The sequence below is a fragment of the Pocillopora damicornis genome, chromosome 5, assembly GCF_964200805.1.
Source record: "Pocillopora damicornis chromosome 5, jaPocDami1.2, whole genome shotgun sequence".
Taxonomy (NCBI): Eukaryota; Metazoa; Cnidaria; class Anthozoa; order Scleractinia; family Pocilloporidae; genus Pocillopora; species Pocillopora damicornis.
The window spans coordinates 26,740,255-26,762,115 of NC_142674.1; the positions used below are offsets into that span (position 1 = coordinate 26,740,255).

The 21,861-nt window shown below is 38.0% G+C and overlaps 1 protein-coding gene, 2 long non-coding RNA genes and 1 pseudogene across 4 annotated transcripts in view; 2 read left to right on the top strand and 2 right to left on the bottom strand.

The window, feature by feature from the left end:
• LOC149046244 (cadherin EGF LAG seven-pass G-type receptor 1-like) overlaps positions 1–10,798 on the top strand; it is a 36,959-nt pseudogene extending 26,161 nt beyond the window's left edge. Inside the window, exons 18-22 of the transcript XR_016186505.1 lie at positions 316–400; positions 1,154–1,265; positions 1,421–1,467; positions 2,114–2,237; positions 10,574–10,798. The product of XR_016186505.1 is annotated as a cadherin EGF LAG seven-pass G-type receptor 1-like (transcript). The remainder of the gene's footprint in view (positions 1–315; positions 401–1,153; positions 1,266–1,420; positions 1,468–2,113; positions 2,238–10,573) is intronic.
• Positions 3,113–6,760, bottom strand: LOC149046247 (uncharacterized). Its single transcript, XM_089206990.1, has 2 exons — positions 5,498–6,760; positions 3,113–4,823 (listed from the first exon to the last, which is right to left on the bottom strand). Exons 1-2 carry the CDS (start codon positions 6,311–6,313, stop codon positions 3,204–3,206), a joined length of 2,436 nt encoding a protein of 811 aa, XP_089063116.1. The 5' UTR covers positions 6,314–6,760; the 3' UTR covers positions 3,113–3,203.
• LOC149046248 (uncharacterized) lies at positions 6,735–9,883 on the bottom strand. The gene is made up of 3 exons (XR_016187017.1): positions 7,784–9,883; positions 7,410–7,519; positions 6,735–6,869 (listed from the first exon to the last, which is right to left on the bottom strand). It is a non-coding gene; the product is annotated as an uncharacterized LOC149046248 (long non-coding RNA).
• A 9,986-nt stretch (positions 10,799–20,784) lies between the features above and the next one.
• Positions 20,785–21,489, top strand: LOC149046249 (uncharacterized). Its single transcript, XR_016187327.1, has 2 exons — positions 20,785–20,939; positions 21,341–21,489. It is a non-coding gene; the product is annotated as an uncharacterized LOC149046249 (long non-coding RNA).
• The last annotated feature ends 372 nt before the right edge of the window (positions 21,490–21,861 follow it).

The window sequence follows — 21,861 nt, forward strand, 5'->3', positions numbered from 1 at the left end:
TAAGTACCATTTTACATAGTGATAACCCTTTTCTTGGTAAAGGGCCTCTCTAAAACTAAAGAAGGGGGTCCGCCAGGCCTTCTTTGGGTAGTTTCTAGAATAAACCCTGACACAGCAAAATTAGTGCGCGTTTGGATTCCGCGCGCGCACACGAGGAAAAAAGGATACCTGGGAGAGCTGGCAAACAACAACAAAGAGAGGCGGATTTGAACAATTTTTAAGATTGCTATAATTTTTTTTGCAATGATTATTGTAATGTTGTGAGTGACAGCTCTTTTAGAGAACTAAATATTTTTTTATTTAATTTTGTTTTAGACGTGGAAGACAACATAGGAGTTGGCTTCATGATCATCAGAAATATCGGCGATTTATTACCCAAGGCGTTTGACGCGAAGATCCGGTATGTTACATGCACTAAATACATTGAAAGTACGTTTGGATAGAATTTTTAAACAATTTTGGTTTTTCCCCCAGTATTTAGAAGAGACTGTTTCGTGGTTAGACTACGAGCAGTCCCTGCTTTTCAGCGAAGTCTGTCGCACGAGTCAAAAGAGATTGTGAAAAGAAAAAAAAATTGATGCGTTGAATTTTGGGTGTGAAGGGCGATAACGTCATCTTTTTTCCCCACTGAATTTATTTTAATCGTGCGACGGACTGCAACGAGAAGAAGGGACTGCTGGTAGTGTATATTGTGGTTTGATTGAGAAATGGAATATGTACCAGAAATAATTACAAGCAGTTTACGATTTGCTATAACTGCTTTTGCTTGTCTTCTTTTTATTTTTGATAAAACTCGTATATTAATTTATTTTAAGCGAACCTCGGTGTAGTTTGTGAGTGTAATAAGCATAAATGATTTCCAAGTTTGACATCTGCAGTTCCTGTTAACCCTTTAACTCCCACGAGTGACAAGGGTAGAATTTCTCCTTACAATATCAATACAATATCAAGGAGACAAGTGATGTGAATAAAGAAAGATATAAATTAAGGGATTATTGGTTGATCCAATACCAAATTCTCCGAACTAACATCATACGAATTGTATGACAGACAGTAAGGAGAATTACTAATGAGATCTTGGAGGTAAAAGGTTAATCTTCTTCTGGATGAGGATTTTTATAATATAATCAAGGTCCCTTTTTTTCTTTTCCAGTGACTCGAAGTACAACGTTGAAGTCAGCTCTGATGTCATCTCTGTCAAGTAACCTGAGATGGAAATGGCTCCCTTAACATATCCTGTCCGCATTGCCTTTGCCAACAGACTTGTAAGTTGTTATTTGTTACTAATTTTAGTTAGGATTTGTTTAAGAAACTAACCCAAGAATGTTTAAGTTGTCTTCTCTTAAATAATCCTGGTTTACCACGTGATCAATTCAACTGCAGTCATGTTGGTTTATTTGTCATCTTTCCTTTTTGTTAGGTGAATCGATCGTCTTACATTTGTGTGCACTGGAATTATTTAGTACCGTGAGTATAATAATGAATAGCTTTAATTTTATGTTGTTGCATACTCTCGAATTTACCATAGAGACACTTATCTAGTCGCGCCGCTTTCGCGCCTGTGTACTCGTTCCGAGTTGTAGTCAGCGGGAGAACATGGTAACCTAGAAACCGCCAATCGGAGACGCTACAAGAGTTGCACGTCGTCGTTATGGCAAAAACCGCTATAAAATATACTATAATCGAATATGACATGTACAGGTACTTTTGGTTGACGTCTTTTGCCATCATTACGAAAAACAGTGGCTATGCTTTAACTTCCGAACGGTTTTCATATACAAGAACGATACTGGCGTTTGCTAAGATGTAGCTTCTTCGCTCTTGCGATCTAAGGATCCAGACAACCTTTCGTCATTTGCCCTACTGTTTCTTTGAGGATATCCAGACCACAAGAAAGCTATCCTTTAGTTTAAGAACGCTTACCTTGCATCCCAATATGCTTTTCGACCAAAATAACTGAGGTAGCATTGAAAGAGTATTACGATATTCTACATGGTAGTCTATGGTGAGTCTACCGCAAAAATTCCACTACAGACAGACAATGATAATAGTTATTCCCGAACCAGAAGACGCGTTGATTGCTAAGCCTGCCTATTGTTTTTCGTTACCATAGAGACACGCGTGGTGGTGGTTGGTCACGTTACGGGTGTAAATCAGTGAAGACCAATAGAACTCACACAGTTTGCTCTTGCACTCACCTAACGGCTTTTGCAGTCCTGTCAGACTTAAATCTTCAGGTGATATTGTTATTCATATTGTTTTGTTGTTTCATTACTAAACTGCCACCCACCAGGTCACATATCACACTAAACAATATATGTTTCAAGTTTCTTTTATTTTAAATTCACTGGTACACATTCTTAAAGCAACTGCCTATTTATAATTAACCCTTTAACTCCCAGGAGTGATTAACAAGTAACTTCTCCCTAAAATACCTTGAACTTATCCAGCAAAGAGATAATGAGAATTCTCAAACTTATCAGGTATAGGTCTTTGTCTTGATATCACACCAGATTCTCATAACTAAGTTACAGGGAAATATGTAGCAGCTAGAGAGGATAGTTACCAATCAGATCTTGGGAGTTAAAGGGTTAAAATGTCACACATACCTAGCTTATTTATGCTTGACAAGAACAAATTTTCCCCATCATAAGTCAATAAATTTAACAATACTTGGAAGAAACTATCCCTGTGATCTAGATGACAATAATTTGTTCTAACAAAACAATTACTTCAGTTTGCCATTAAATACATGATAAATAAATGAATAAAAAGTAAAAAAAGTGTTAAGTATTTTTTCAATCACGACTCTTTGTTTATCTGCCTGACAGCCCAAAGTGGGCCAGCAGGTGCAGGCCTCTCCGACATGTCACCAACACTCCTTGGCTTAGCCATTGCCCTGGCATGGGGGGTCAAATTATTTTTGTAGGTTCTGTCTAGCCTGGCTTTTGCATTTGTCAAGCTTGTTCTTTCCCATGATAGCTTCTTGGTTACATATCTTGCCAGTTTCTTTTCTTTTTCACCAGTAATGAAATCTTCTTGCTCCTCATAATCTGATTTTCCAGGGTTCGTACCCTTTTTTGGACTAAAAATTCAAGGACTTTTCAAGGACTTTTCAAGGACATATTTTTTATTTTTCAAGGACTCCACCAACTGCAAAATAAAAGAATGTTCACCTTATCATAGTAGCGATTGTGCCGAGCTTAAGTCGAGCTAAAAGTGTATGCCTTTTTTAGTTCATCCACAACATTCGCAATTTTGCACTCAAGGTCTTTGCGAGCTATCTCCTTTTCTTTTGCAGTTCTCCTCAAACTATTTGACTTTGTAATCCACACAAGTTTCCCAGTGTCCTCTGCTTTCTGTGCAAACTCGTCTGCCGATTTAACAAGATTGTCAACATCACTGTCTAAACGCCTTCTTTTCTTTTTAAGTTCGTCAAGTTCATCGACTAGCTCCTTTCGCTTCAGTTCTACACCCTCAGAGGTTTTCTTCCTCTTTTGTTCGTCAAGATATGATAAATACTTCTGCCTAGCTCCTGCAGCTGACAAAAGAAGTGGTTTGTTGATTGAAACAGCAAGGACACCTCCCACAGATTGTACATGGTCTTGTACCAGCCTTTGAGCAATGAAGGAGCGCTCTTGGAGGTTCTCGACTTCCAGTTGCTTATTGACTGAGAATCCTCTTTCGACACTGGCCTGGCCATGTGATAATATCAGTAGCTCTGAGACTACTTTCCACAATGATTGGTAGGATCGCTTCTGTCCCATGTGAAGATACAGAAAGGAATCAAGTCTATCATTGTTAGGATCATAGTCTTTGAACTCCGACGGAGAAGAAGAGGGGACTTCCATAATGAATTGTCTAAATAGTTCCAAAAGGGAATCACATTCACCTTCCGGGACTTTCTTGGCATTTTCAAGGGTAGTCAAAACTCTCTTGAATTTTGTGATGGAAACATCATGGTCACTCATCATGTTTCTTGGATCTAAGCAATTTATATTCCTTACAAGGGAATACTGAATTGGTGCTTTGGCAATCAGTTTGCAAACTACTTTCATAAGGAACTCCTTGCATTCCATCTGAAACTGAAGCACTCTTTTCTCTGAAACTGTGGACTTTGCAATCGACTCCTTGATCTTCTTGTCAGCTGTAAACCCCAGGTCAATCTTGGAATGAGAGGCATGAATGCTGGAGTCAGCAGGGTCAAGTTTTGTAAGCTTCAATGGGGTTTTGGCTTCACTGATAACAGTGGTCTTAATAAATCTTCTCATTAATCCCCCAAGCATGCTGTACAGGTCTGTAGCCAGGAAAGGAAGCATAGGCTTGTCGGTTTGATAGAGTGTCAAAAACGGTGTCACTTGCTTGGCTACTGATAGGAAGAAAGCGACTTTTGCAGTCGTAAAGGGATCTGCAACAAACTCTTGTACAGTTTCAAAGGATTTATTCTGTGGCTGTGGAACTTTTCCTGCCCTTGCACTCTGAACATACTTGACAACACTGTCCCACATACTCTGTGTACGTTCTGCAACCAAGACATTCTCCAACCACCTATGTTTGCAGAACTTCAAAGCAAACAGTGAGTTTCCTGTTACTTTGGTGTAGTCCTCTCTCCTTGCCGGACTGTCCTGAAAAAGCCAGTGAAGGCTGGAGAACAACCTGTCTAACTGCCATCCTGATGCCACAGCACCATCCTTGAATGCTCCATGAAGAATGTGTAAACCACAGCTGCCAATGTTCAGCATGTGACTATTATGCTCCCTTTTTGCCTCATCAGTCAGCATACTGTAAAATTTCCAATTAACGTTGGGTCCATCCATTGACAACTAGTATGAGAGAAAACATTCCTTGTAATATTGAAAGGGAAACAGATTATTTAATTTAGTACTTGCATTACGTCCCAGAGTTCGTGTCATTGTCCACCTAGACACGAAGTGAACTAGTCATGGATGCATTGGAATTGTGAAGATTTGCAATGAAAGAGTGTTGATTTATTTAGACCTTAAAGGGCAGAAAACCAAGTAAGGTGTTTCATTTCTATTTAATACAATTTTATCGCTTTTTGGAACATTGGCTAGATTGTGAACGCACAATTTATATTACATGCAATAAATTAGATTAAGTAATCTTGCATCTTTCGCCCTTCTACAGCAAAATAATAACAGACATTGAAAGATTTTCATGTTAAAAAAAATTTAACGCAACTTCTTGTAATTATCGTTCGCCGGCGAACGATGAAATTAAATGCCAGTCATGAAAACAATATAATTGATTCCAATTTGATCACACCTTTTTAATAATGGCAAGACATAGGTCTTTCAAAAGAGTGGCAATATGACAAAGAATAATTGAAATTAGGTAATTGTGTGAAGACTAAGTTTGTGCTATTGCCTATTTCGAAATGTCGATAATTGAGGATAAGAAATAATACAACTTCAAAGAAGCATATCTTGCAAACAATTTCATGGATTACCCAAACATAACGAGAGTTGCATCCTACCTGATAAACTTTTTTGAGAGGAATTCCTTCTATGCCTGAACGAAAATGAGAAAGCATGTCCTCTGCTGTTCCATGCCCCATAAACACTGAGGTATAATAGCGACTTTCAACTTCGTGTTTGTCATGATTCCATGAACGAATGTGAATATCCATTTGCTTTGACTGGCACACGCTATTCAGGCTCTCGTCAAACATAAGTACATAAGCTTCTTCTTTTTTCACAATGTCCTTCAAAAGTTGTTTGAAGTGTGGAGCGAGCCCAAAACAGATCAAGTATGCACATTTCTTTTCTCCGCATGTAAACTGACTCGCGATCCGACTGTCAGGAAACATCGCTTGAAACAATTTGCTCGTACCTTCGCATGATTTATAGGAGTAATGAGACATTATCACCTTCAATGCCCACAAAATTTCTGCTTTCAAAGTCTCATCACGAGTGACAATTCTTTCCATCACCGATGAACCAGATGAACTCGTAGTACTAGACTTTGTGGGGTTGAGCGTGTTGTGTTCGCCACTTTCAGACGAAGCGGATTTTGAAACTTCTTTGGCATCGTCACTTGTAGTTGCTGGTTGTTGAGAAGAAACGCCCAAAAAATCTGAAACGCTTGCTAATGACCTATTCTGGGATGTCAGTGTTTGATGTTTTTTTCCTTTCAAGTGACTTGTGAGCGCTGACTCTCCCATGCTCGAAATGTCAACATCCTTCATACACACGATGCATCGTGCCTTGTGCTTGTCACCCTTGACTTCTCGAAGCCAATCTTTATACAGTGATTTTTGAAGCCACAAGTTGCTGAAAACACACTTGCCCATTGTTTTAAATCTCTCACTCGTGAAACAAAACGCAAACAATCAACACTAACCCAGACAAGGAAAGCACTCAAAGCACATGGCTTTTCTCAGAAAGAGGGAATAGTACAAAACATTTGATTGGCCCTTGACATTCGAGACATTCAACCAATCAGAGTGATTAATAGAACCAAGAACAGGACAAATGGATATGGGCGATTGATCGACATGCGGAGTGGCGTTACGATCGTTTGTTATTTGTATCTTACTATTATGTGTTGCTACGTTTGTGCCAGTTGCATATATTTTCAGATAAGGCACTCTAGAATCTAAGTTGGATTAAATTAGCTACAAATTTCAAGGACTTTCCAGCACTGACTACAATTATCAAGGACTTTCAAGGCCTTGAATTTTTATTTTGAGATTCAAGGACTTTCAAGGACTTTCAAGGCGCGTGCGAACCCTGTGATTCTTTGCTACTCATATAATCAATGTAAAGGATTTCACTATAATACTGTTTTTCTTTTGGTGTCATAGAAGCTTGTAGCATCTCATAGGATGACTGACGCCTTTCCAGTTTCTAATGGAACAAAAAGCAACAATTTAGTCATTATTTAGTTAATAACCAGACCAAATTATATCTATGAAACATATAATTTATTGTCAAATAGAAATACTTTTCTAACTCAAAATGATATCCCACAAAAGATATAAAATATGAAAATAACAATCAGCAATAAAGAGAACTCCCAGAAAAAAATTCATGCTACAAAACGGTACTAAATTAAAGCAAACCCATGTTATTTGGTTAACTACCAGCAAGGTTGACTTTCCTAATTAATGTGTATTTGTACACCAGTTGTAAACATACCAGTCCTACTTACAGTGTATGACAAATTTGTGCATGGCATTGTTTCATTTTTTGTTGCTGTATATTATCCCACATTGTATTGTGGTACAATGCCATGCACAAATTTGCCACAGTATTAAACAACACTTGTTGTCAAACTGAATTGAAACGTTTGATTCAGAAGCCATGCTTCAGCCACACTATCTTGAAAATTTATTCTTGAATATAGGTTTAGCATGGCAAAAGCAAGACAACTTAGCTAGTCCTTACATTTAGCAAACGCCTGCTCCTTTTGCACTTTTCTTTATGCTCTTCATTTTTTCCTTTTCTTATCCTCTGCTCTCTTTCTTTAGTTGTTTTGAAGTACCGATAAAACTGAGCTGTTGAGTTAAAAACAATAATTATTATCGCTGCATGATATCCTAAAATTACAATACAATGACAAGTCTATGTGTATATGTAACATCAGCTTATGGATATATATTAATTAAAAGAATTAATGATGGTAATATTGTGTTTTCCTTCTCAGTTTTTAAGTTTTCTGTCCAACATATTTCAGAAAATTTGTTTGATTTTGCACAAGGTAAATGTTTCTTGTTCTAACTTGCACACAACATTAAAACTTGATTCCTGTAATGTAATACCTTCCATTTGTAAGTCAGTCCATAGGCAGCTTTCTCCTCCATGCTCTTTTTTCAGTACTTCTTTCACTTTTGTAGAAATACTCTGGTTTCTCTCTGACTGTGGACTGTAATAAAAATGAGAATGTTATTTTTGTTTTAAACAATAGCCAGAGGCAGTTATAATAATATTATTATTATTCAGCCAAAAAAGGAAATAATAATTCAAGTAAAGCAGTTATACAAGAGGGACAATTTTCTAATCACTGCTGGTACAGTGCAGAAGCTACATGCTTTTTACACCTTCAAACTGACATTAGGATTTCTGGTTCCTGGAGGGAAAAGATTTCTCAAAACAAAAATTTGCATGTATTAATCTATCAGCAACATAATAGTTGAAATAACAGATTCTAAAAGTTTACCACCTCCTACTCCCAATTTGAATATTTTACACTGGCCCCAGACTCTAAATACTGGCCTCAAAACAGATAACTAACAGTCCCTTAGAAGAAGCTGGTCAGAGAGAGATTTAGTTCTTGGTGGTAAAGTTTTAATTCTAATATCTTTCATGCCATCTCTCTTAGTGCCTTGCTATTTAAACACATCATCTTATGTATGGTAAAAAAATAACATACTCCTCATCAATGATGAAACCTTGAGTCACTTTTTTTTCGACCATCTTTTTGTAGATGAACCGAAACCGTTTCTGGAAGATAATATGGAAGAACATCATATGTCAAAAGTCAATTCAAACCACAAACTTGTTTATTTCTTTAATCAGGGTCAGCAGGGTTTTTGGGTAAACAGTACACAGTGGAATTTTAAACTGGGTAAACAGTATTTTTGCTAAATGCTTGCAAAATAGGCACAAGAATTCAGCACAAGGATGTTCCAACTTTGTGATAAGCACTAGAACCAACATCTACACATATTGTGCTTTAAGTTAACACAGAACACGCGTGATGGCGGAATGGCGGTGTCTTTGAAGACACGTTTTATGCTTCTGATACACCGCAACTGAAACTCTCAAACACAACTTAACGGTACTAAAGTTGAAAAAATTTATATCCTTAAAGTAATTAAAGAATATTTACCCTTAAGTCATTTGGAATCACAACATTTGATTCTCTGCGAGAGCTTTTAGAACGTTTGTTGCCTTTCTTCTTTGCCTGCCCTTCCAGACTCGCAAGTTGGTTTTCAGCTTTGCATTTTCTTGCCGAAGGACTGCATTCGTATCTTCTAGTTTCTTTTGCCCTTCGAGAATCGAATCAATCCTTCTACTCATTCTTTCCATAAGAACAAGCTGTCTCTCTTGAACTGGATCGTTTGCAGCCATCATCCTATCGAGGAAGAATCCAAACACGTGCCCGCAACGAAACGAAACTCGACCGAGTGAACGAACGACAGGGAAAGATCAAATATCCCGCGATTATAGTTTTGGACATTTGATTGGCGTTCATACGGTATTTGTCATGCGCATAAGGATCTCGGCCTCACTCTGGGGACGAGACATACCGCGTCCTCGATACAAACGCGCGCTTTTCAACGTTCAGTTAGAGATGTCTGGTGACGTTTGCAGTTCAGAGCTGTTTACTTCATGCTCAGAAACCCCGGTTTCCTTGTTCAGCAAAACCAATGCTTGGGAAGTTTTAATACCCTTTGTGTGTGGGACGCAAATAACTTTGAACCTAGAGCATCAAGCTACTTTTTGCCTGTTTATAGGATACACAGTCTTTTTGCTGGAGCTTATTTAACTCTTGACAATGTAAAACTCATGGCAGTTTGCCCTATTCCACGCCGTGCCATTATTTTACCAGCCAGTTATTAACATCAATCTACATTCACATGTCGTTGTTGTTTTTAATATATTTAACAATAAATATTATTCCCCTTAGTGGTGGTGGATATTTAATGAGCTGTGAAGTATATACCAAACCAGTGAGATAAAAGAATTATAAATTTATATCTCAGAACACTGCAAAAAAAAGTTTTTCACACTTCAGCTTAAGCTGGGAAGTGGATAGCACATGCATGTACTATCCTGAGTTTGAGTAGCCAATCAGAGCATGCAAAAAACACTGTCCACTGGTTTGGTATATACTAAAATTATATGGTTTTGAAGAAGTGTACCTTATTTGCTCAGGTTAGTCAAATTCCCTGTGCAACCACCTTCCTTTAGTGAAACAGTTTCCAACACAAGAAATCAAGTCTCTTGTTCACAATCAACAAACACAGTTTCATTACCCAAAGAATTGAAAAAGCAATAAAATCAGTAGCGTGAAATATTGTGGCTTTACTAAATACATAATATTAATATTAATCTATGATTAATTCATTGAAGGTTGCTGGAGGCTGCTCTCGTATGGTTTCTGGTTCTGGTGAGAGATTATGTCAATAAAGTAGACTTGGTGTACACCAAAAGATTTGATGTGTTTTTAAGGTCCTTAAACACGGCATAAATATTATGATAAATTTAATGTTGTATTTAAGGCTCCTTTAACTAGACCTTAAATCTCCCCAATAGGTTTAACGCCGTTAGATTTAAGGTGGTTTAAAGTAACCCTAAATCCTTCAAAGGATTTAAGTACGGTTAAAATGACTTAAACATAGCTTAAATCTCAATGTCGATTTAATTTGCATTTAAGAATGCTTAAACCTCGCCTAAACAAAGGTACATTTTTAAGTCATGTTTAAGTTTAGTAAACATGGCTTAAATTTGTCTTTGGGTTTAATAGTTGTTTAATTTTACTTAAATGACACTAAAATTTGGCATTTTACCCAGTGCAGGTTCTTCTTCTACTGCCTCCTTTTCAGATTGAACTGCTACAGCACCTTCATAACCAACGTTACTTTCAGGTTCACTTGTTACACCTTCTTCGTCATCAATTTGAATATCTGGAGGGAAGACGGAATCACTGTGGCCTTCTTTTTCGATCAGGGGATTGTATTCTAAAGAATCAAGATCTTCCTCCATCACACAAGGGAATGGTGAGGTATCAGGTTTGTTCACCTCATTTGCGGAGCGTGCTAAAGAGTTAGGATCTTCTTTTTCAGTAACAGGAAGGCTTCCTGTGGCTTCGAAATCTTCTTCCCCAGTTACAGGGGAGCATGCTGAGTTATTGGAATCTTCTTCCTCGCCCATAAGGGGGCATGCTAAAGAATCAGAATTTTCTTCGTCAGTCACAAGGGGACATACTGAAGCATCTAGACCGTTTTGGTCCATCACCAGGGAGGATGGTGAAGGATCAATTTCTTCTTCCTCAATCGCAAGAGGGCACTCGTAGTCATCAATTTCTTCTTCCTCAATCGCAAGAGGGCACTCGGAGTCTTCAACATCTTTTTCCTCGTTCTTGCTAAGATATGGTAAAGTATCACTCTCCAAAGGGTACGCTTGGGCATCCATATCTTTCTTATCACTCTCAAAAGTGTATGCTGCGCAACCTTCTCCTTCTACTTTGATTCCGAGAGGGAAAGCTGTAGCACCATCGTCAATTCCAACCATAGAGGGATGTGCCGTAGCACCGTACTTACCCACTTCACGGGCGAGATTTCCTGCGGCTGCCTCTTTGTCTTGTAAGTTAATAGCGAAGGGGAAGGCTGTAGCACCATCGTCAATTGCAACCACAAAGGGATGTGCAGTGGCACCGTGCTTACCCACTTCATGGGCGAGATTTGCTGCAGCTGCCCCTTTGTTTTGTAAGTTAATAGCGAAGGGGAAAGCTGTAGCACCATCGTCAATTGCAACCACAAAGGAATGTGCAGCATCACCGTGCTTACCCACTTCATGGGCAAGATTTGCTGCAGCTGCCCCTGTATCTTGTACGTTGATAGCGAAAGGGAAAGCTGTAGCACCATCGTCTATTGCAATCACAAAGGGATGTGCCGTAGCACCGTGTTCACCCACTTCACGGTCGGGATCTGTTGCAGGTGCTCCTTCGTCTCCTACGTTAATTCCGAGAGGGAAAGCTGTAGCCCCATCGTCCATTGCAACCAGAAAGGGATGTGCTATAGCACCGTGTTCACCCACTCCACAGATGGGATTTGCTACAGCTGCTCCTAGCTCGTCCGCTTGTGCATCTTCTGGGTTTGCAACAGCTCCACGGTCATCGACAAAGTTGTACTTATCCTGATCATACTTGTCATCGTCAAAGATATCTACATATGTCTATGAAAAAGATTAGAAGTTAATCAGGAACTGCATGAGTTAAAAAATCTTGAACGAAGGAATTTCAAAAATGAGTCACTAAAAAGACAAAAAAAGAGCAGATCCGATATCGGTCACAAAGACAAGAACCATTAGTACTTGCATGAATTGATAAGAATAAAAGTCAGGTAAGGTCTCCCTTTCTGTCAAAGTTTTCCAAAAGAATAATTTTAAGATCTGTTCCGTTCTTTCTTGTGTGTAGACAACAGAGGGAAAATAAGGATGATCCAGACTGACATGACGTAACCACACTTCCATATGTTTAAAAAGTAACATTGGTTCATGATGAAACTGAATTCACAAATTGTTAGCGGCTGGATAGTTAATGCGTTTTGACATCACATTGACGTGAAAAGAAATTCGCAATTGACTTGATAGGATACCAATTTCAATTGCTAAAGTATATCCTGAATTAGACGCTGTATGGCAAACCTTTGTTTTAATATATGTATCCATTGTTTGGTAGAGCTTCACAAAGTGTGGCCGGCTGGCGCTTTCGTATTTCCAGCAGTTTAACATCACCGCGTATCTATAGAAAAACGCAGGGACATATGATCACAGTAATTCCGCGATAGGTACTAATATTGCAAGTAGCAAAGTCGAGAAACCACAACTAGTTACAAAAATAACTGAAATGCTAAGTTTATCTCATTACATTGCAGCTCAAACGAATTCTGTGATGAAAAACCCACCGTATTCTTTATTTGACTCAACAACTTTTCATTTAAATTTTTGTATTGACAAGATAAGATTAATTTCTTAGGAAGACTTCTTATTCAGACCAAGAGTATCAAAAACACCTGACCACAGCAGCAATCGATATTGCTTTTGACTTATATAACATTCCACACAGAGGAAGCAACACTTACAAACTGTCGTCGATATGTTCAGGCTTTGGCAGGCGATAACCTTCTTCGATTTTTTTCATTGTCATGGATTGAGACCATCCTTCGTAAGGAATGCCTCCTGTGGAAAAATTATGTTTTTATCTGTTCGCCAAAAAAGCACACTCTTTTTGTTGTAATCACTTTCATTCCTCTCAGGGCGATCGAAATGATTCTTCTGTGAAAACGACAATTAATTGCTGAAATAGATTTCGGTTTTACATCAGATGATAGAGTACTGTAAAAAAAAACAAATTTAAGTGTAGCGATGGATTTAAGGTTTTTCAATAATGTACTAAATACTTTCAGTTCTAATTAAACTTAAGTTTTATGTCAAGTTGTTATGCATCGTCATAATTTTACTTATCAGCAACATTGAGTACTGCTTCAACTTCTCTATCGTACAATGCTCTTTTGTTCGCTCGGTATCACTCATCAATTAGTAATTGTGCGTGCAATCTCGGCAGGTATATTTCCTGAATGTAAAGTAACAAACAAGTTAAGTACCGACAGTGAAGATTTCATACAGGACGATGCCGTAGGACCACCTGTCAAAGAAATAGAAGGATGACGATATATCTCAACTGGGGTAGAAAGATTATAATCACTCAGATACTTGGGATGTTTAAAAACATGCCATCAAGACATAAGCAACCTCTTTAACAGAAAACGCCATATTTATTTGTTTGATTATCCACTCATCCTTTCATCCGTCTGTTCTTATCCTAATCAGATTTTGGATATTGCTCGTTAAACTTAATATTCATGTAAAGTCTCATACTACAGCTGTAACCTCAGCTGTTTCCCAGCTTGACGTTTCTTAATGACCCTCTAATCAATAGAGCACTGAATATTCTAGTTTTCCTCGCTAAGTTAAGGTAGAATCGTAAAAATGTTCACTCTTGGAATATATGTTGATAATAACCAATACAGTACGTACACATCGCTTTTGGTTGACAGTTGTTCCACATGTCCAAAGAGAATCTCGGGTGCAGTCCATTTGATTGGGATACATCCCTGGATGAGTAACCAAAATACTATAGACATCTGACATCTAAAGAGCCTTGTATACAACTTCTAAAATATTTTGCATATAAGATTAAAACCGTGATGTGAGGACTTACGATAATGTCAAGAGCAGTAGACACCTTTGTACAAATTCTATGGAAACAATTCACACACTCCTTTTCCTTTAAATCTCCTGTTTCTTTGCCCTTCGAGTTTGTATCTTTGCTATTCAGAGAACGATATCTCTTCCGGCTTTCTTATTTCCTGTGTTCACTCCTTAGGTACAATTTTTTTTTTCTGTGAAAGTTTCGATACGCTTAGAACGGCTTCCCATTGAAGGGAAATGTGTTTTGCAGTAAAACTGTATAACTGAAAAGAAAGGTTTGTGAGGACAATAATATTTAAATTCTTCACATTTTTATCTTCCATACTAGCTGCCCCAAAACCAATTGACTAAATGATGAAAAAATTCTGAAAATTACCTTCTTCGCATTTCCTGGGCCGTATTTGAAATCCTGATAAGAGAGCCCACGTCAGTCAACTTGCAGACACGATGCTCATCAAGAAGGATGTTACGAGCTGCAAGATCGCGATGAATTATCTGAAATCGAAATCAAAAAATGATATGATCTGCCAAAAGGGACTTTTATAAACTGCATAAAATAAAAAATAAAATATAGGTAGAAAGTTTAACATCATGCTAAAGTCAAACCATTTCTCTCTGAAATAGTGATTCTAATGTGCCGGACCTTTTTATCTGTACAGAATATTCTTTCGACGATTTGCAAGTCACGCCTTTTTAACACATGCAGGATCACATACTAACCAGAAAGAGTTTGAGCACTTACCCCTCTGGACGCGAGAAAAGTCATGCCATGTGCGATCTGTTTAGCAAACAGCACCATGTCATATGTTGTCAAGTGGTCGACCCCTCCGACCCCATGATGATATTGGTCGAAAACCCCCCTGGATTTTCTGAGATAACCCAGCAAGTCACCTCGCCACAGGTACTCCATGATAAGTATTGGCTGAGCTAAAAGGGAAAAGCAAGAAAATTATTTTACGGCAAGCAGTGCAGAAGTTGCAAAATGTGTTTGAATTGTACATGCTTTATCTACTTATACATTTGGTTATATCTAAGAAAGAGAGGGAAAGTCAAAGAGGGAAAAACGCAGATAGAAAACGGATGGACACATACAGCAGATACAGAAATACAGACAGACACACAGAGAGATGGACAGACAGACAGATAAACAGAAAGGCAGAAAAATAGGGATGGCAGATAAATAGACAGAGACTTCCCATCGTAAGTTAAAACTATTATCACAATTAGCGTATAAATTTTAGAGCTTAAATCTTCCAAGTAAAATGGCCTACATACAGTGCGAAGTAAATTTCTTTAGATTAGACAAAAAATGGAAATAACCCTTGAATTAGTACACCATCTAAGCAATACTGGTTGACGTCGGATATGTTTTTATCGTTACTGTGAATTAGTTGATAATATTCATAACAATAGCTGATTACCTCCAACTGTAACACAACCAATGAACTTAACAACATTTTCATGGCCCTCCCTTCCAAAGAGTTTTAATAACTCGATCTCTCTCAGCAGGGCCTTCCTTCCTTTCTCTCCGGAGATTGCTGGGAAACCACACAAAAATTAGATAAACAAACAAACTTTGCATGTCAAGAGAGACACAATTATGTGGTAAACATTTTTGTATACTAAGTGCTATATTACCAGCGCAACTTCTAATAAATCTGGTCTACATAAAAAAAAGTTAGTTTTCTAAACCCCATATAATCCATACTTGCCACAAAAATGTCAGTTAGCCGTCTTGTTCAGTTAATATATTGAACATGAAATTTCAAAAGTAGATTCATCCTTGTTGAAAAAATTATTTGCTAAGAAAACGCTGCACATCTCGAGCATTGTTGTTAACTAGGCAAGCTCATTGGACCGCGCAATTGTTTACAGACAACTTACAAAAGTAGAGACGCAATTAAGCCTTGAAATTGCACCTGTTATAATGCCTAATAGTCGGTCGAATAGATATTTGAGACAATTTTTATTAAAGATATGCTCTGTTTGCGCCCTCTTGTTTCCTACCGTTCATATGGTACATAATCCTTGCTTTTATCTTACTAAAAACTACAATAATTCCTTAGCATTTCCAGAATTATTCTAAATTCGTTTGACTCTATAAGCTTGTTACAGTCGAACCTGTATTTAGCGGTCACGCACGGGAAATGGTTGACCGTTTAATATAGGCTCCACGGAATAGGGCTACTATTGATAAAAGTTTAAAAACGCCACTCTATGCCATCACGGACCACTTAACATACACAACCTCGCTCAAAAATATTACTAACATTGATTTCGGGAGATAAACCTGGATTCAATTTTACTTGAAAGATTATTCTTAATTTTATTTGAGTACTTCCGCTTTAGTGACCGTTCAATACAGGTAAGGAACATTAAAAATAGGCTGTTGGGACTTAGGAAAGGGTGACCACAACTGCTTGATATAAAAAGCACTATAAGCAAAGGAGGAAAGTTTCGATACTTTGAAAACCGACCGCTTATTACAAGGTGACCGCTTCATACAAGTTCTATTGCATTATGACGTTCAGCTTTTCCAGCGGAAGAAGATCATACTACCACCACTAGACTGGCAAATGGCTCTGAGCTTTTTGCGCCAGACTCACCCCCTCCAGGTTTCTTTGAGGTCACATGACATTATTTCCCATCAAAAGTTTCTAAGCGAGCAATTTTACAAAATACACCACGGAGTGACATTTTCAGTATTATGGTATTTTCCGCTTTTATTCGCTTGAATGCAATTTAACCAATAAATTTTCATTTTTCTCCACAGCTTCTAATACTTCAAATGATATTCGTGTTCTGTTGTATGGTAGTAGCGTTGTATGACAAAAGACTTAACAACTGGTCCCCCGGGAAACCATCCGCTAACAATTTGACATGCCAGCTGGTAAATCATTTTAACAGCGCACAGTTTTTAAGCTATCCATGTTATGTATCAAGTACGTTAATAAAGTATATTCTAAGTGAATGCCCTTTATTAAGATATATTACTCAAAAAATTAATAAAGGATAGTTTAATCAAGCTTTGTAAGTAAGTATTTACGTAGGAAGCATTTCGCAGCAACCGTGCGATTTCCAAGTCTGCCTCGAGAACGACCCAGTAGCGCTCGCCACACTGAACCGAATGCCCCTCTGCCAATATGCTCGCGAAGGATCAGGCGGTCAACTGCAATCTCCCATCCATCTGTGTTTACGTTCAGCTGATCCATCTCAACTTCATCGTCCCCTTCACTGAATAATTGCAGATGAAAAGAAGACTTTAACTATCTGTGTTACCTATCTATCTTTTCCTTCTTTGAATCTGGTTTAACGTAACGTGGTAAAGATATCCTCTTTATTTTCACTTTAATTTTTTTCTTTTCGTTTTTATTTCCGGGTGCTTCAGAAAATTATCACTTGCCAATGAAAAAATTATTGAAATAGGTGAAATTTAGGTACTAATTTACTGAACGCATCGACCCAGAAAGGAGATTTTATTGAATAAACTTAGCGCCGACTGTGTTTTTCGGCATTTTACGTCATATAAATATCGTGCGTCCTACGCGAGAAATGAAATACTAATTAAAACCATTCGAAGTATTGTCGACAATCGATACATCGAGTAATATTATTATAAATCGGTCTACAAGACTCCGAGTGTATTTCAACTGTAGTTTCTGTAACAAAGAGTGACGAAGGGTCAAAGCTTCTCTTCTTCTTTAAAAGTACGCCACCCACAACCTAGCGTACTGGTAACAAAAAAAAAAGGTACTAAACAAGATGCCAAAACAAGTGAAGGACGGACGAATCCAAAACAGACAGGAGTTAGGAAACATTTGATTGCCATTTGATGAGAACGGCTTCGAAAACTGCTGCTGGTTCGAAATAAGAAACCTTTTATTTTGGCCAGTGTGCTCTTAATGGGGAACATAGTCAGTCCGAACAGAAAAAAAAAGACGTATTTACTCAGCAGTGGCGCTTATCACTACTCTACTGAGACTTATTCAAGAGTTAGAAACTTCGGAAATAACCACACTTTCAGACATTGAGCATTAAAAAGGGAATTCACTTACCGCAGCCTAGGCGGCACCTCAGGTGGGGCTATTGTCAAAGGATATGTGGAAAGAGATGAAAGAAATCGCTTCGTTGTGAGTAAGAATGACATCATTAACTAAATTAAAGCTTGCGACTCAGAAACCACGTGTAACTTATATTTGACTCTGTTGTCAAACAGCAGGAGAAGGAATAAGGTGGGTTATCATGGTAATTAGTTTCATATAATTTGTAACGTTTTTGTAATTTGATAAGTAATGGCCTTTGCCGGGACTGTAGAGGGACCTTCAAAATCAGCGCTGGAAATGTACAATATGACCTGCTTTAAATAACTCCTTCCTGCTCCAAAACACTGACATATTAAAAGCCACAATCTGCCATATGAAGACATTTTATTTTCGTATGGTAACATTTTACCTGTCTCACGCCGTTTTCTAATGTATAAAATGAGCGCCAGTAGAAAAACGACAGCAGCCAAAGGTCCCCCAATGTAGTACCACTCTAGTGAGCTGCTTGAGGAAGATGAGCTGTCGGAGGGAGGTGAGCTGCTGGAAGGAGCCTCTGAATTTCCTGAAACAGGAATGTGGTCGGCATTAAAAATAAGAATTAATATCACCAATTATCCAGATAGAGAGCTATTTTTTTGTTCCAACAATTTACGTTGTTCATTGCTCACGTTGGGTGACCGGGAATAACCTTTGGAAAAACAGACGCAGATCTGTTAATTTACAAAAAACAGGCAGACAGAAAGAGAAGATTGGTGAAAGAATTAGAGAATGTGTATAACATGCTGCTACAGTTTCAAACTCGTTTTGAAACATTTTTTTTCGAATTTCTTTCAAATTTCTTGTTCCCAGAAGACCAAAAAACCGCTGGAAAAGTTTGTGAGGAAAATAAAAGGTGGACGTGTATTTTATAATAATAACCTTACATAGTTAATTACTGAAATTGTATGTAGTTCCTTAAGCAGCTTACCTTTGACATTTACTGTCACAACAGAGCGAGCCACAGTTCTCAGCTTGTTACGTGCTTCACAAGAATATTCCCCACTGTCCTCTTCCACAACACTAATAAGAGCCAGTTTACTCTTTTTCTCATCTAATAGTGTATTTAAAATTGCTCTTTCTGTTATTGGTTCTCCATCTTTTTTCCATTTTATACTTATTGTTTCTTCGTTGACTTTGCAAGTCAATATGAGGGCATCTCCTTTGGTGAGTATTGTGTTTGTCATTGTAACAATTTGAGCAGAGGCTTTTCCTGCGTTGAAAAAGGGGCAATTCGTAAGAATGCTAGTGTCACACTAAAACTCCAACTGCATTAGAAACATTCCAAAAAACAAAACAAAACAAACAAAAAAAACATGGAAACGAAACGAGTCAAATGCGATCTTTTATTGGAATGCTTCGAACAGATTGCTTTAAATGAAAAAACAAAGAAAAGTGTTTCCTTGTGAGTTTCGTGAGGTTTCGAAAGAGTTTCAGAACAAGCTTGAAGCTCTTATGTTTTAATTTTTCTGGTTACTGTTTCAGCCGCCCCAGATCCTCCGCTAACTTCTAAATTAAGGTCTTGATAATGTTCCATCTTCTCTTGTTCTTTTTTCTGCACCCTTGTGTCAAAAGGACACCACAAGTGAGTCATGCAACACGAAGTTTCTTTCTTTTCTAGCACAGCGGTAGCGGGTCTGATTTCAAGTAGATGATCGTCCGTCTAAATTCTAAAGTACTACAACAACTTCATGAGGTGGTTTTCCATCACTTCCTGAGGAGGGTGGACTTACTACATTTTCTCGAGTGAACTTAAAGTATTTTCTCAAGCTGACACTGTTAAATTTCCATGGAAAAATTGTGGATATCGTAGACGGAACTAGAACTAAGAGCTGTTATGACAATTCAATCGATAGAGAATACCCCATGGAAAGTCTGTCCGTATGGTATTTTACGCACGAGTTGGTAGTATCGGAAATCGAACAGGTGTGCGCAGCGAACCGATGAGATTTCTGGTACAAACCGACTCGCTGTTTTCTCTTTCTCTTTTTGCTCTGCATACTTCCTATTCCGCTTAACTCTCCACAGAGTTTCCTCAGTCATCTTTTGTAAGGAATTTGATTTAATAAACAGTCCTGAGAGCCGATTTTTATAATGTTACAGACGGAAACTATGCCAGTGAAAGATTAATAAGAATAACATACGCTTTATGGGTGAAAAAACACGATACGCGGTACCTCATACGTAAAAAAAGCGATGTGCGCCATTTGATTGCCTCTCGGCTTCTTGGACCAGCTTGGGAAGAAAATTTTTCTTAATGCTTTTTCAGCGTGTAAATCCGTCTCATTGGCTCTTAAAAGTATTTTAATTTTTCTGATCACTTTGGTTTGGTTTTGAGACACTCAATCGAAGAGCGCTAAATGAATGACCAACTGACTGACTGAAAGACTGACTGAATAAATAAACGAATATCTGAATGACTGAAAGACGCAATAGAATGACAGAGTCATTGAGTGACTAAATGACTAAATGGAGTGAGTGACTGATCATGAATAACTAATCATGAATGGCTGACGAACTAAATGATTGATCATGAATAACTGGAAGACTGACCGACCGACTGATTGGTGAAAAAATTTAGTGACTACTCTTTGATTAAAGCGGTTTCAGCTGTAGCTTCCCAACAGATTATGCTAAAAACTTACATCAGGAGACAGTAAACGTTTCCGTTATGCAGAAGGTTAGTTGCATCAGCCTCACACATTTGTTCAACGTATTAGCATGAATCTGTTCTCTCTTTGCACAGGCGTATTTCAACAACGTGCTTCGAATTTAAATGAACTATAAAATATTGCTTTTGGGTTTGTTCCTTTTTCTTGGAACAACTTCAGTGTCCGCCAAGCCAAGACAAAGGAGAGCAGACGAGGTATTAAATCGGCTGCAGCTTCTCTCAGATGAGGTGAATAAATATTTAAGATAAATTATATATTATTTCTCATCAAGGTGGGCAAAAAATTATTCTTAAGGTCTCGAATAGTAATAAATCCTGATATAAGTAATAGAGAGGGGTTATTCGTAGAATAAGGCAAAGATAGGTGAAAAAGAACTTTGTTCACACGAGAGTGATAAAGAATATCGTATCAAAGGTCCAGTAAATACCCTTCTTTTGAAACTAAGGTATTTGGCATTTGAGAGGGAGGGTGGGGGACAGAATACTACAAGGTCTAAACCTGTGCTGGAACAACTGTGTTGCCCCTCCCTTCCCGCCCGCACCATTTTCTATACTTCGTAGCTATGTTTTCTCTATATGAAAAAGAAAAGTATACTTTGAGATGTTTAATCATTGAATTTTCATGTTAGGAATTGCAGGCGAAAGAAATCAGTTCCCATATAGAAAATGAAGCACAAAGTACTAAAAGAGAGCCTCGACCGAGATGTAGCGTTGGTCATTTTTATGGAAAAAAATGTAACTCTGGAAGAAGATAATTTAAAAATTTGAAACAAGCTAATTTAATGATTTACTTTCTTTACTTTCTCCTGAGTCTCTTGCGTTACGACAAAGTTTCAACAAGAAGGGGTCATGTTTCAAATCACATTCGTAAACGTCGAACTTATGAAAGACTTCGACTTCACCACACGATCAAGCAGGTGCCACGTGATTTGGCACATAATCGCTAACTCGTCCCAGTCGGCGTTTCCATAACGCGCGCGAGTAAGGTAGACCTATTCTTGTTCCCCTTCCCATGATCTCTTTCTTTCCCCTCCTCCCTCTTTCCCATTACCCTCGCACTACGTACTCTATAAAGACAAACCTTAAACCTCTACGGCAGCCATTGTTAGCTCTTGTCACGCAATCCGCTCAAAGATGAAGTGATAACTTT